This window comes from Cryptotermes secundus, unplaced genomic scaffold (genome assembly GCF_002891405.2).
Source record: "Cryptotermes secundus unplaced genomic scaffold, Csec_1.0 scaffold278, whole genome shotgun sequence".
NCBI lineage: Eukaryota > Metazoa > Arthropoda > Insecta > Blattodea > Kalotermitidae > Cryptotermes > Cryptotermes secundus.
Genome location: NW_019731978.1, coordinates 332,933 through 348,589, shown reverse-complemented (window position 1 = coordinate 348,589; position 15,657 = coordinate 332,933). Strand labels below are relative to the sequence as shown.

The 15,657-nt window shown below is 40.2% G+C and overlaps 1 protein-coding gene across 1 annotated transcript in view; it reads left to right on the top strand.

Annotated features, from left to right (window-relative positions):
• Positions 1-14,646, top strand: part of LOC111867368 (telomere-associated protein RIF1) — a 70,901-nt gene extending 56,255 nt beyond the window's left edge. The window contains exons 17-21 of the mRNA XM_023857159.2: positions 997-1,246; positions 4,551-4,725; positions 5,423-5,558; positions 9,003-9,054; positions 12,000-14,646. Coding sequence (XP_023712927.1) covers positions 997-1,246; positions 4,551-4,725; positions 5,423-5,558; positions 9,003-9,054; positions 12,000-12,757 — 1,371 coding nt within the window. The 3' untranslated portion in view covers positions 12,758-14,646. The remainder of the gene's footprint in view (positions 1-996; positions 1,247-4,550; positions 4,726-5,422; positions 5,559-9,002; positions 9,055-11,999) is intronic.
• The last annotated feature ends 1,011 nt before the right edge of the window (positions 14,647-15,657 follow it).

Genomic DNA, 15,657 nt, shown 5'->3' with positions numbered 1-15,657 from the left:
GTGGCATGCTTATTTATCTAGCCCAACAGCAGACAGTCTAGGCAGCACTGCCTTCAGCAGTTCCCAACTGCTGTGCATGTGGTGGCTGCAGTGCCCGTGGCAACTCCCTGATGGTTGTGCATGTGTTCAGTGCTGGAGATATGCGTTTACTGTGACATAGCTTAGTAATGGGCATTTCATTGATATTTCTGCGATTGTAACTTGCTGGATTTTAGACTTGCCACAATGTACATTCTCTAAAACGTCTTTGAAGGTATGTCATACCTTGAGTAAGGCAGCCTTATGGAAAAAAAGAACCTGTCTGTTCAGTGAGATCTTTTAGTGTGGCATATAGACGCGTTTCTAGGCAACAACTGCGGATCAAACAACAAGACAACAGCTATTGCTAGGCAGCAGATTCTTAACAAGCAGTAGTTAAACTACAACAATAGAGGAACTGTTGGGAATGGTCTGTGCGGTCCATGCTGAGATGTTATAACCAGGATGGTTTGGAGCAATGAGCTTAGTCATCAGTTTAAAGTAGTCTGTGAAGAGAAGACTAGGATGTTGGTGTGAAGTGGCCGCTAGCTGGGAGTTGGTTGAGGTACAAAGAGAATTGTAAGGGAGTCTGTTACGATAAGACTAAATCATTGCAGTAGGCACAGAAGGAGAAGAATCTACACTGTTAAAATCTCTTGCCAGGAAATGCCTAGTGAAGACTGAGAAGACTTCATATATGCAATAGTTACAATGATATTTTTAGTGTATAATTCTGTGAGACTGTTATAGTTACTTGTAGTAACGATTTGTAAGTGGTCAGTAAACCCAGTCACAAATCCAAAACCTGGTCGAAAGTCAATCTGAATCATGGTGCCTTAAATAATGTCTTAAGTTGGATTTGAGGTTTTCACATATGTGACTGAGGAATAGGACCTTGTGGGCTGTAACACAGAGTACTTTGGTAGATGTCTTGAATAATATTTCTATGTGTATTTTTTTTTTTTTTTTTCCCCACAGAAAACACGCGTGTGGTTTCCTGATCCAGAGGTATCAGACACATTGTTGTTTTATGCAAATGACACTGTGGAAAGTGGTGTTGGACGCATGACGGGAAGAGAGTTGCCATGTTCTGAGACAAATATGTTGCCCAATACTAGAAGAAGAAGGAGATGCCGTACATTATTCAGCAGTGACGCTGATGTTCATGATGAAAGCCATGTTTCTGTCCGCTCATCTAACTTAACTGGAATCTATGGATGTGCAAAAGGTAAGACTGAATTTGCTATGGATACTGAATTTCAGAATGAAAACACTTGATGTGTCAGATTTGCCTCTTCTGCTGTCTCACTTCAGAAACAGAGTGATGAAAAGAATCTCTTGACCTAAGAGGCAGGAAGTGAGAGAAATATGGGGAAGATTGCATAATGAGGATCTTTACAATTTTTATTCAACAAATGGTAATATAGTCTTCAAATCCATGATTATGGCTTCATAACTTGTACTCTACTCAAAATATAATTGGAATGATCAATTGAAGGAGGACGAGATGGGCAGGACACGTAGCACGAATGGCGGAGAAAAGGCTGCATATAGGATATTGGTGGGAAAACCAGAAGGAAAGAGACCACTGGGAATACCAAGGCATATGTGGGTGGACAATATTAAAATGGATCTTAGAGAGATAGGATGGGATGATATAGATTGAATTGATCTGGCTTAGGATAGGGACCAGTGGAGGGCTCTTGTGAATAGGGTAATGAACCTTTAGGTTCGATAAAGTTCTTCGAAGCTGTTGAGTAGCTGTGCAATTGGTAGCTTCTCAAGAAGAGCTCAGCTCCATGATTGAATGAGTGAATCCATGTTGTGAGATGGGCAGGACATATAGCAGTTATGTGAAATTTATGTTAAAATTTTTGCCCAGAGATCTCAAGGTAAGAGAATTTTGGAGATGTGGGTATGGAAGGGAGAATAATATTAAAATGGATCTTAAAACAGTGGGATGCAAGGATCAGGACTGGAATCAATTTGCTCAAGCTAGGATCCGGTGGTATGTTTGTGAACAGGTTTTGAGCATTCATCTTCTGTAAGTTTGAGAAATTTCGTACTAGCTGAGCAGCTCTCAACTTCAAAACAGCTGTGCTCCATGGAGTTCTATGTTTCATTTGTGGTTCCTCGGACTCTTGTCTGTATTTCTTGGTACAGGACCACAATTGTGTTATATCAATCTGTTGTCATGAGCTAAGGTGACTAAGTCAGTATGGTGACTGGCTCCTGCCTGGATGACCAAATTCAAATCCTGGCAGGGGCAGAGACTCGTCTCTTCCCTACCACATCTGTGCTAGTTTGGGGGCCCACCAAACTTATCCAGTTGGCTGGGGCATGACTTTGCCCATTCACCTCCATCTTGTGCCAAGATTAATGCAGGGAGCTGTACCTGTACACCTCGACATATCCTCATGGTGTGATGCTGAATTAAGCACAGGGGCGGATTTGTAATTTAATTGTCACATAAATGAAATTGTATAAATGTATCAGCTTCTGCCTTTCTTTGATAATTTAACAGTATGAGGTATACCAAGGTTGCTTAAGGGTGGGCCATAATAATCTGGCCCATCTACTGCGGCCTTCAGTGGTCTATTGTGCTTGTACCAAAGTTAGTATCATTGATTGCTTCCATAAAGACATGACAGTAAATGAAATAGTGTCACAGGGAGCATTTGATTCAATGGGAACAGTGTTGTACATTATCGTGAAATTATGGATTGATGAGGTTGGTCTGGAGATAATGCTCATAGGCTTAATATTGTGCATGCCTGAAAGCCAGAATAGTTTGCCAGAGGAGGTGTTCATCGCTAGGCAGCTGCTAGGTAAACATGTTCCCACAGCAACCACTACACAAGCAAGAGTAGAGGTATTGTTGGAAACGATGTTTTATGTTCGGACTGTGCAAAATGGTTATAAAAGAAGGGAGCTGAGGTTTGGTAGTGCTGTGTGCATTTGAGCTCTGCAAGGGAGGTTGAGAAGAGATGGTGATCCATTTCAGTTGAAATAGCTGGCAGGCAGTTCTGAATGAGAGCCAGTGAAAAAAGGGCCTGAGCATGGAAAGCTGAAGAATCTCAACTGTTAGAAGCTGTTACCAGGGAACGACTGGTTAAGACACAGCAGGCTGGAAAAAGCCTTAGTGGGTGCTGTGGTGAACTGTAAAGTGTGGAGATTAGCAGTAGCACTGTAATTGCCTGTAGTTCCTAGTGGTGTGTACAAGGCGTCAGTAGATCAATATCCATTCCATACCTCATCTAATAGTCACACTCTAAATTCATAACAATGTTAGTTGGTGCTTAGCTTGAATATCATCTGGCTGCAGTTTTTCATGGTTTTCCTCAGACCCTGCAGGTAAATTGTGGTGTAATACCTCAATGAGGCAATGACTGCTTCCTTCCAATTTGTCATTCCGTTATCCTATCAGATAATGCTGCATAATCAAAGCACTGAAAGCATTACTAAATAACCTGCAGCTTAACTTCCTGTTGCCCTTTCTCATTTCGGGCTGCTTGAGAATCTGTTTATGAATGTGGTCATATAGGTTGAGACTGATGGAGTGCTTTATTTTTTTATTGAGAACTTGCCAAGCTGTGAGGAGCCCCCAGCGTGGAGAAACAAGGTGCCATTAGCTTTCTTTAGATAAGCTACTGTCTCTGATGAGGCTGTCCACAGCACATTCAGAATGTTTCCATCTTCTTCTCACACCCCTCTCCCCTCTTTTACCTCCTCCTACTCCTTTTATCGTTGCCATTTTATATGGGTTGATGAAGAGTAAATGAGCTGGGATTGCACAGTCAGTATAGCGACTGGCTGCAGGCTGGATGACCGAGGAGTCAGAGGGGCAAGAGTTCTCTCTTCATGTCATCCAAACTGGTTCTGGGGTCTTACCAGCATCCTCTCCAGGGGGTACGGGGGGTAAAGCAGCTGGGATGTGAAGCTGATAGCTCACCTCCAACTAGTGCTGAGGTCAAGAAAACGTGGCTCTGTACACTCACTTCCCAATACGCCTTTCATGGTGTAGTGCTTAATTAGTTAAGCACAGGGACAACTTTACTTTACTTTACCTTCATGGACAGCAAGTTCTACCCTTCCACACCTTTGCTTTTCAATTTTTTTACCAATGTTTGCCTCACAAGTCCAGTGTTAGTGTCCTTGCCTGTAGGGGTGATACATAGCACTACCACCATGGAAGCAGAGAATGTCCAACAGGAACCCTGGAAATCTTCAAAACTCCATGCAAAGAGGGCATCTTGTTCTTCAGATATCAATGTTTTTATTTTGCTTATGACCACAGAGGGCTCATGCTGATGGTGTTCTGGTGATACAGTGGCCAGCCTGGTGAACTGACATAGATACCAGTCATGCTTTGAAAACAAATTCAGAATACATACATTTCAGTGTGTTTTCTAATACCTTTTTCCACACTATATAAACCAGTCTAAAAGAGTTACTTGTCATAAATAGATCAGTGCATCCAAGAAAATTGACTAAGCAGTAATATGGCTCTAATTTTTGTTTCATGTTTGCAGAAATTTCAACACAGAGTCAAAGTTCACCTGATCTTAGTGGCCTGGCATCGCAGGGATCAGTGGAAGAAATTACCACAGAACTTTTGAACAGTCAAGATGCGTTTTTCCCACCGCTGATTAACTGTACCCACCCAATTGAATGTGTTGCATCGCGTCTCACGACTCACGTAATGTGGTTAGTATGAAACTTGACATCTTCTGGAAACTAGAATTATGGATGTAGTCTGTTCAAATGAAGTACTGTGTGGACCTATAACCCTACATTGTAAGGGTCCTGTGGCAAGTGCGTGTGTGCACACACACTTGCATTGGTTTTTTTACCAACAGTCTGTGATGCTCACCTAACCTGCCATCCAATCAATGCCAGGAGATATTCATCATCGTAAAATGTCTGGGACAGATAGCTGACCTCTCACCTCTATCTAATGCCAAGGTTATGCATATATGGAACTATACTTCCACTCCTTCATGTGTCTTCGTGGCATAATGTTTAAGTACAGAGACTTTTTTAGCCTACATTCCTTCATTGAAGCCATCACAAAACCGCAAACTCGTGGAAACACAACAATGGAAATATGTTCACCAACAATAAACCCAACTGCTCAACTCGACACTGCTTTCCACACTGATTCAAGAAGTGGTATTTTGATGTACTCATAACCATTCGCGCGCAAAATTCAAATTTTGGGAACTTTTTGTTAGCACCACATATATATCGCATGATGATCTTGTAGGTTAAAACATGTCATACATGTATCATCTATGACAAGAGTGACAGTATAGCAATACAAGTAGTTACACCTTTGAGACTGGTCGTACAAATTAAATCGTTTATTGTTATGTTTTTAATTTTGTTGTGATTGCAATTGTAGGACAAAAGCATTGGTAGTTGAGCTGACTCGTAAGAACATCTGTACAATTGGAGATCTCAGCCGACTAGATGAAGCTAGCATTAATAGACTTCCAATAGCTAATCCAAAGATTTCCCATGCCAAAGCAGTTCTTCAGGTGAGTAGGCATTCAGACTTTTGTTTTCCCCTTCATTTTCATCAGCGTATCAACACAGGCCAATAAAATAAATATTTTCCAGACAATTCTAATTTATTTTTTAAAAATGTGAATAGCTTTTCTTAATTTTTGTTCATGGCCATTCACAGTTCCAACACATCACCAACAGATGGAAGGAATAGCCACTAATGTGTAAGGTGCCCTCACTTGGTTTTGTACGAGGTGTGTTCAAAAAATGACAGGAATTTCCGTATTTTGGAAAAAATATTTATTCATTCGTCTACATTAATGTTGTCGCCTTCAAAATAGTCCCCATTCGATATTATGCACTTACGCCAGCGCTTCTTCCAATCATCGAAACACTTCTCAAACTCGATTTTTGGGATAGCCTTTAGCTCTTTCAGCGATGCGCTTTTAATGTCATCTATGCTTGTAAAACGACGGCCCTTTAAGGTTCTCTTTATTTTTGGAAATAGGAAAAAGTCACACGGAGCCATGTCTGGCGAATATGGAGGCTGGGGCATCGTTACAGTATTGTTTTTGGCCAAGAATTCACGAACAAGCAACGAAGTGTGAGCAGGTGCATTATCGTGGTGCAAAAGCCATGAATTGTTTTTCCACAAATCCGGGCGTTTTTTTCGGATTGCCTCACGCAAACGGCGTTGAACTTTCAGGTAGTACTCCTTATTGACCGTTTGACCTTGAGGCAAGAATTCATGATGCACTATGCCATTAAAATTGAAGAACACAGTAAGCATAACCTTCACGTTCGAACGCACTTGTCGAGCCTTTTTCGGTCTTGGCGATCCAGGATGCTTCCACTGAGACGATTGAGCCTTAGTTTCAACGTCATATCCGTAAACCCATGTTTCGTCACCTGTTATAACACGTTTCAGTAATTCTGCATCATCGTTGACTTCCTTTAGTGATTCCTGAGCAACTTCCATTCGCCGCTGTTTTTGTTCAAAATTCAGCAATTTTGGAACAAATTTTGCTGCCACGCGTTTCATACCCAAAACATTCGAAAAAATTTCATGGCATGAGCCAATCGATATGCCAACATCATCAGCGACTTCTCTGATTGTGATTCGGCGATCATTCATAATCATTGCTTTCACTTTTTCCACGTTTTCATCGGTTGTTGATGTGCTGGGGCGTCCGGGGCGCTCGTCATCTGCAACGTCTTCACGGCCATCTTGGAAACGCTTATACCACTCGTAAACTCTTGTTTTACTCATAACAGACTCACCATAGGCCTTTGTTAACATTTCACACACTTTGTAACACTTTATTTCATTTTTTACGCAAAATTTGATACAAATTCTTTGATCCATTTCTTTTAACAAACGAAAATCGCCAAGCTCATAAAAACACGTCTAACCTTAGCGGCTGCCACAGACAAAGTAAGCAATGAATACAGCTGAAAATTTTATTGTACTTCAGGGGCATGTATACCAACATAATAAAAAAAAAATTTTGACAATTGGACTCTCCAAACCCGCGAAATTTTAAAATTCCCGTTATTTCCTGAACACACCTCGTAAGAGAGGAATTGCCATCATCACTATTAAAAAGGCCTAATTGTCATGCTTTCTACTATTGGGCCTGTTGAGACCTGTTCATCTGTCCAAACTTTTTCATTTTTAGTTGTACAGTCCAAAAGGATGTATTCCACAGACTCTTCTAAATGAGAGTCATGTCATATCCTGAGACCATCAAATTAATTTAATACCTGCAGTATGATTACTTCCTTATCAGTGCCATGTCTCCATGTTTTCCTCACTTTGTTTTCTAAATGTGACTTGTGTGATACATTGAAAGCAATTTGAGGTTCAGTAGTTGCTAGTCAGAGAGTCGCCGTGCAGTGGTGGGGTTGCTGTCCATAAACCTTTGGACAGGCTTTCTCTCAGTAGGAATGCATTTCATGATGGAAACTATGAGTTACAACATTTCAGTCCTAACAAAATATTATGAACTATAACTTCCACAAATAATGGCATTTATGTAACTACAACAGTCAGTGAATTTTATTCCATGAAATCGATCACACCATTTTTTCCTGACCTGAGCAGTTTGCAACAGAGTTGGAGTACCACAATCTGTATGGCGATGAACTACAGACTTCATGGTCCAAATTCAGTTCTCAGCAGTGCAAGATTTTCCTCTTCTCCACACCATCCAGACCAATTCTGGGTCCCTTCCAGCCTTCTGTGCAGTGGGTACCGAATTGTTGCTTCCACTGCCATGTTAGGAAAATTTAAGAGAGATAGGTAACCCATGCCAGCAACCACAGCAAGTTGCTCATATAACTAGCGAAGTTGTGGTTGTTATAGAACTGTTCACAAGAAACTGGAAGCAACGTGTTTATGGGATGAGCTCTGACAGGATTATCCCCCAAAAAAAAGTCACTCAAAAAGGAAAAATAAATTGGGAAGAATTCTGTTCTGAATATCCATAACAGTTCTCAGTAGGCCTAGTACTGGAGGTGACAGTGACAACAGTTGGATGAAGTGCAGCCTAAAAGTTATTGTGGTGGGAAGCGGCCTCCGTAGTCTAGGGGTAACATTCCCACCTCATGACTCAAGGTACACGGGTTCAAACCCGGCGGAGGGCGTGGAATTTTTAAGGGCGGAAAAATTCAGGGAACAAGTCCTCCGGGAGGGACTTTAAGCCGTGGGTCCCGTGTTGTAGCTTTACGGCACGTAAAAGAACCCCATGTCTCCAAAGGAGGCCACTGAGCTAAATTAAGAACATTTCCCGCCCAACAGTAGTCTCTAACGCCTCTGGTAGATGGAGGAAGCATTGAGATACCTCTGAGCCAGCCTCGCTGGCTGAGTCGGGACTGATGGTAAGCACCAGTACTGGTAGGGTATAGAGACTGGAAGAAGATCATAGGGGGAAGCACAATAGATCAAACTGGTCGCGGTGCATGGGGAAACCCACCCTCTCTAACAATAACAATAACAATAATATTGTGGTGGGAGTGTGAAGGTTGCCTTGCTCTGGGATGTGGAGCCGTGTACCCATTGCCTGCATGTTCCTATGAAACACTGGGAAGGTTCTACCAGACCGCACAGTGTCACATCCCAGAACACAGTAATCTTAGAAGTGTTATCCCTCTAGTCTTGATCATACTTCTTCCTCTCTTAACTGAATATTGATGTTTCTCCCCTACATTGTACATGTTATGTAAACTTTTGCTAGTACTGTCATGGTACATTCAGGTATGTACTCTGCAGAAATGTGTTGCAGTTCTGAAAGCATGTAGAGGAACACAGAGGACAATAGTGTGAATGTAATTACTTTATATTTATCTGCTTTACTTCGTTTTTATTTCTAGTTTTAAGAGATTTGAAAATAGTGAAATGCAATATAGAGGCATTTTTACTGTTAGTCATGTATGTCTGTACTGGCACCATAATTGCTATGTTGATTATTTTCCAGGATTACATGAAGTCTCTAGAAGTGGAAAGTGAAAGGTCAACAAATATGAAAGGTAAGTGATAGACAGTGACTGTTCAATAGGAACATGTGCAGTGTTTTGGACAGTGAAGCTGCAATCAAAGCACTTGACAGATAGCGTAACAGATAAACTATATATCAGTCTCAGATTACCAGCAATCTGTAATATGACTGACTGAATATAATGGTGCAACTGATATGGGTGCCAGGACGTGGGAATTGAAGAGAATGAATGACATTGCCGATCAGTTGGATGTTCATTAATACATGGCATCTCAGACAGAGTTGCCAAATGGAGATATTGGAACTCGGTAGGAACAAACTGAGACAATTGACAGAACTACTGTCACTTGAAAGGACATCTGTTCAGTAGTTCCAACTGTGAAGTGGTCCATAACAAAGTAAGAAATGGCCTCGCATGTCCTCTGTGACTGATTTTCTAGCTGAATTAAGATTTTGTCATCTGGGACCCTGTTTTATTTTAAGTGCAGGACAGTTAGGCTTGGCTGGTTGCAAGGGTTGCTTAACATGCATCCCTCTAGGCTAATCTAGTTTAACAAAAGTGAAGTGACATTCATGATGTAGTGTGAGAGTAAAAACAAACAAACAAAACTGCAGCAGACTCAATTGTCAGCTTTGTGGGAGAATATTCATAATGCCTCAGTTAATTACCGTAGCTTCCCGTAATTGTATGAGACTTGTCCATTACATCTATTTCAATAATATGACTCATTGATGTTGTATTGAAAGTGACCGGATTGTAATATAGTTCACAGAAGGCCCAGACATTTCAGAAGAACATATTTCCTGCATCTTGAGGGTCCAAGAATAAGCTGGGCATAACTTGCTGCTGATTTCTGCCAGTTTTTTGCTTCACTTACTGTGTGGCCCTGAAGAGAGAGAGTATATTCTTCTGAAATGTTGGGCTGTCTGCATATCATACCCAGAAGACCATACTTTGTGTATTAATGATGCTTTACAATCATTTGCAGCAGACTGTACACCTCCCCTTATTCTTCTTATTATTGTCACGTGTTGGGTGTATAACGCAACAGATAACTTCACGCCGTATTTGATATAGCGAATTTTATTCCACATTCGCTCTTACAATCACACAATTTACAATCTGACAATTACTGCCATCGGCAGTATCACAAATACTACACTGCAAATGCTGGTTGACTGACAGGCTGACTCGTAACTCGTAGCTCGAGAACTTGAGAACTGAGAACTGTCTGCTGGCTAACTCAGAACTAACTGTGAATAGTCTTTGCTGCTCCGTATCTAGCCTGTTCCGGACAACACAGGAAACAGCCACATAATAGGCACCACTGTTGTCTGCCGCCATCATGCTAGCAATGCTGTGTACCGCTGTTATTACTGTTGTCTCTCACAACCACTGTTTACCCGCCTTGCCTAGCATCCGCTGTTTACTCGCGTTGCATAGCGACCAGTGCGCTGGGACTCTGGCTCACTGCAGCTCCGCTCGGCTCGTCACCGCCGCGGGGGGGGGGTCCTGCATAGCGCGACACGTCACATTATTATTGTTGTTTTTATTATTAATTTAATGCCTTTCCAGGCTTTGTCTGCTGCTGTCTACTGACAAGTTGCATATCTCGTAGGCTCTACAGTTGCAGTGTTGTTATAGACATTGTGTTCTGTTTCAGAGTTTAGTGCCAGTTTGTTCCTTAGCCTTTCACATGTAGTTCAGTTTTGTTCAGTACAGTTTTTCAAGGAACTTAAGACGAAAGTGATTTCATGTAGTGCTGGCTACCATTCAGTCCAGAATTTTTGTCTTCTGTCTAAAATCACAAAAATATAATTTTGTATGTGGTTCTGTATGGGCGAGAGACTTTGTCTCTGACATTAAGGGATGGACATAGACTGAGGATGTTTGGGAACAGGTTGCTAAGGAGAATGTTTTACTTGAACCAAAGAGGGATGAGGTGAGGAGGTTGGATAGAACTGCATAATGACAAGCTTCATAACATGTACTCTTTACCAAGTATAATGAGAATGATTAAGTCAAGGAGGATAGAATGGGTAAGACATGTAGCACGAATATTGGCAAAGATGAATGCATGTGAGATATTTGTGGGAAAGCATAGGGAAGAGATTGCTAGGAAGGCATAGGTGGGTCGATAGTATTGAAATGGATGGGCTCTTGTGAGCACGATAATGAACCTTTGGTTTCCATAAAATGCTGGGAGATTGTTTTTAAATGTTGCTGTGTTAATATCCAAACCTCTTCCCGTTAATAATTAACTGATTAGCAGTGTTGAATACAACATGGATAGTGGGTATGTCAGGATCTTTGGATTGTGCATCATTTTTTATTGTCTGTGCTGTTTCTCTCTTCCAGTACTGTTAATGGTCTAGAGTTTGCTATAAGTATTTTTCTTTGTGGTTGGTCTCTCAGAGGTTGTCATGTGATAAAACATAGGTGTTAGATTGTAGAATCTTACCCAGAGCCTTGGGTTCAGTCTGAGATGACTTCGTGTGAGATTCGTAGTGAATGAACTGCCACTGGAGCCTGATTTGGCTGAGTTTTCCCTTCCAAATCATTATCCTGCAGATGCTTCATGCTCATCTGTCTCACACCACTAAGGTGTGCCCTAGCCCTGACCGCACAACACCTTATCACATCCTTCGTCTTAAGTTGGCAGCTTTGTCTCTGACCTGGCACTTGGCTGGTTACAGAATAAAGAAACTAATGGTTTTGATAAGTAAATATTTCTCATTATCATGAGAACAACACAGTATATGAACATACTGTTTATAACATAATATTTATGTCTCATTAGAGACCATAGATTTTATCAGAATGCCGTTATGTTGTGCTAGCATGTGTTTATGAAAGATTTCCTGTGGTTCACTTGAGTTTACTATCCTTGTTTTGTTTCTTAATCTTTGATTTTCAGAAATTTGAAATTGATCTCTATTATCAGGAAGTGTAAATATTGACTTATTTTTTAGCAGGTGGCACAAGTAGAAGTGACAGTGTTCAGCTGGAGCCTGAATCTGTATCATCACTGGAGGCACGTCAGATAAGTGCAGAGGATGTTGTCAAGTTCTTTCTTTCAAACAGAGGAAGTTTAGCAGCAGTGTTAGGAGAAGCAAGCAAAGCGGGTCAGTGTGGCGTGAGGTTGCATCAAGAAATGTTAAGTGTGTTCAGAGGTGCAGGCAGCAGTTCAGAAGTAACAGAAGAAAGTGTCGATACCGAAGCCAGATCTGGAAGAGGTACTGTCTCAGAGCACTCTTTTGATGAATTGCCTCAAACAGAGGTGATGAAATATTTGGTGAAACATAATCCTGATGGACTGTGTAAAGTAGTATCTGAAAACTCAGCCCTGGCCAGCAAAGTTTCACAGAGTTATTTACAATCACAGCTTGCTTCTGGACATCTTTCTCACAAAGATTTTTTTGACAGATTGTTCTCTACAGGCTGTAAAAATACTCTACTAAGTGCCATGCAGTCCTATCTCATGCTTAAAACGTCCCCAGAAGAAATTGTGGAGAAGTTGCCAGCAGAGAGTGTAATGCAATACGTGACATCGAAGCTGAATCTCATAGACAAAGTTGTCTTGTGTATAGAAGGCATGATGAGTGATGCAACAACAGAGATACCTGCTGACCACTACCAGAAACTTGTGGAAGCAGTAGCAAATAAAGTAACACAGATGGAATTTACAACAATATATTACAATATTACAATGGCTAATTTGAGGTCAAAATAAATTTCCTTGTTAAATTCTTAGTTATTTATTTTTCTTGTAATTTCCATATGCCGTGTTGCTATACTTGTGTCAGCATCCAACTGTCGGACAACTGTATTTTCTATGGATCACCGCATCAATGACGTGTATAAGACTTGAGGTTTTCATGGCATTGACTACAAGGGTGAAATTCCATCTGGATGTGATTCTGTTTAGTTTGGTAGAAGTTTAGCAGCATTCCTGTAAAGAATCTTACAAACTTCAACCAGGCTGCATGTTGTCACATCGCAGAATATAGTACTCTTCATATATATATATTACAGTTCTGCTGCATTTCTCTTGCATTAAGTTAAAAATTGTGCGCTGTAATGAAAATAAATTATGTGATCGTCTTCCTTGCTGTTGTTACACATACAGTGTATGCTGTGGTGAAACTACACCAGAAGTCTTCTTCTGTTTTCCGGTGTTTTATGACAGGGTCATTTCATGATGACATATTTTATCCTTGTTTGTGACAGTGTGTTGCAATTGCCTTGTTTCTCATAAGTGTTGCGGCAGTTCCCATGTTTTTACATGGTTATGCTGTGTTTTAAATACAGCTAAGCTGTAACCAATGTGCCCTTTGTATGACACATTAATCTTCCACAGTTAAATTGGTTACAAAGGGTAAATTTTGAATTGGTGGTCTTTAGGAAATGTAGTTTTGTATTGCTTGCAGATGGAACATGTAGTGGCATAGGATATTAAATTTATATCCACTGGTAAAGTGAAGAGTGGTCAAGAGGTTTATATTGTCTTGCCTTTACCATTTTTTAATAAAACAGAAAACAGTATGCATTGTCGGTATGTTGTGATGTTGCAACATTTGCATTATGTGTCACTATGAAGATTTAAGGCTGTATTTTAGGTTTTTTTCATTTTATTTGTTTAATAAGAGTTACTTGTGGGTATACTGTATCCTGAAACTTTGTTTTACTGTCATTGCATAACAGTGAAGTTTCTGTGTTGTATGTGGAGATTGTTAGTGTGGAAGATCATCAGCCCTCACACAATGTGAAAGCCGATCCTAGGTTATAATACACTTTTGTAATTTGTATGAGCAATTTCAGATGTGAGATTTGAGGTCCTAACAGCAGTAAGTGTTGATGTGGGGATGTGGCACTATAATTTGGTAGATAGGTACCAGAATTTTGGAGAAATCTGCCACCTCCATCTTGTAACATATAGGTGCCTCCAAAACTTTAGTATCCGTCTGCCAGTATATACATTGTTGCATGCTAGAAGACTGTGATCTTAATATTTCAGCCAGTATGATGCTCAGCACACTTATTGCCTTCATAACATATCCAGGTATTTCATCTGTTTTGTTTGTTTTCTTTGTATTACTGTTAAAATTCTGTTCTTTCATAACTTTTAAGTTTTCATTTTGTGAATCAGTAGGTACAGACTGATTAGTAATTTACAAATATAACATGTGAATATGTATTCCATTTACTGAGAGCAATATATATTTGTGGCTTCTTGAACATTTTCATAATAAGCTTATTTTTTTATGGTGAGGAGTTCTTAGCATCAAGCTGTAGGACTGCCCCTTGTCGGCTGTTGTGACTGTTTATTCAATGTATTCGCAGTTTCCCTCCATACCTGGAGGGCATCTCCTCCATATGCAACTTCATACAAAATTTTATCCAATATTCTTCTCTCAAGGTCAAGCCCATAGATGAAATTATTGGAGATCGTCAGTGTGGGTTTGGATGAAACAGATCAACTACTGATCAGACCTTTTGTTTTCATCAGATATTTGAGAAAAAACGGGAGTACACTGAGACAGTACGTCAGCTATTTGTAGACTTCAAGAAAGCCTGTGATTCAATTAGGAGGCAAGTATTGTACAATATTCTGATAGAGTTTGGGGTACCCATGAAACTAGTTAGGCTGATTAAAATGTGTTTAAACAAAACGTATAGTAAAGGTAAAACATTTGTCTGATAAATTTTCTATCCAGATGGTATAAAACGAGATGCTTTATCTCCACTCCTTTTCAACCTTGCTTTAGAATATTTCATTAGGAAGGTCCAGGAAATCCAGGTGGGACTGAAATTAAATGGGACACATTAATTGTTGGTGTATGGCAGTGATGTAAATCTACTGGGTGATAATATAGATACCATAAAGAAAAACACTAAGTATATGTTGTTGTCTCATCACCAAAATGCAGGGCAAAATCAGCACATAAAGATAGGTAACAAAATTNTGTGGGTTTGGATGAAACAGATCAACTACTGATCAGACCTTTTGTTTTCATCAGATATTTGAGAAAAAACGGGAGTACACTGAGACAGTACGTCAGCTATTTGTAGACTTCAAGAAAGCCTGTGATTCAATTAGGAGGCAAGTATTGTACAATATTCTGATAGAGTTTGGGGTACCCATGAAACTAGTTAGGCTGATTAAAATGTGTTTAAACAAAACGTATAGTAAAGGTAAAACATTTGTCTGATAAATTACCAGGAGAATTGGAGGTTGACAGGAGGTTGGAGAAAACTGCATGAGCTTCATAACTTGTACTCTTCTCCAAGTATAATTAGAATGATCCAAGTCAAGGAGAATNCATTAGGAAGGTCCAGGAAATCCAGGTGGGACTGAAATTAAATGGGACACATTAATTGTTGGTGTATGGCAGTGATGTAAATCTACTGGGTGATAATATAGATACCATAAAGAAAAACACTAAGTATATGTTGTTGTCTCATCACCAAAATGCAGGGCAAAATCAGCACATAAAGATAGGTAACAAAATTTATGAAAATGTGGCACAGTTCAGATATTTGGGAACGATAACAGATCGAAACCTGATGCAGGAGGAAGTTAAGAGGAGGTTGAACTCTGGTAATGCTTGCTATCATTCAGTCTAGAACCTT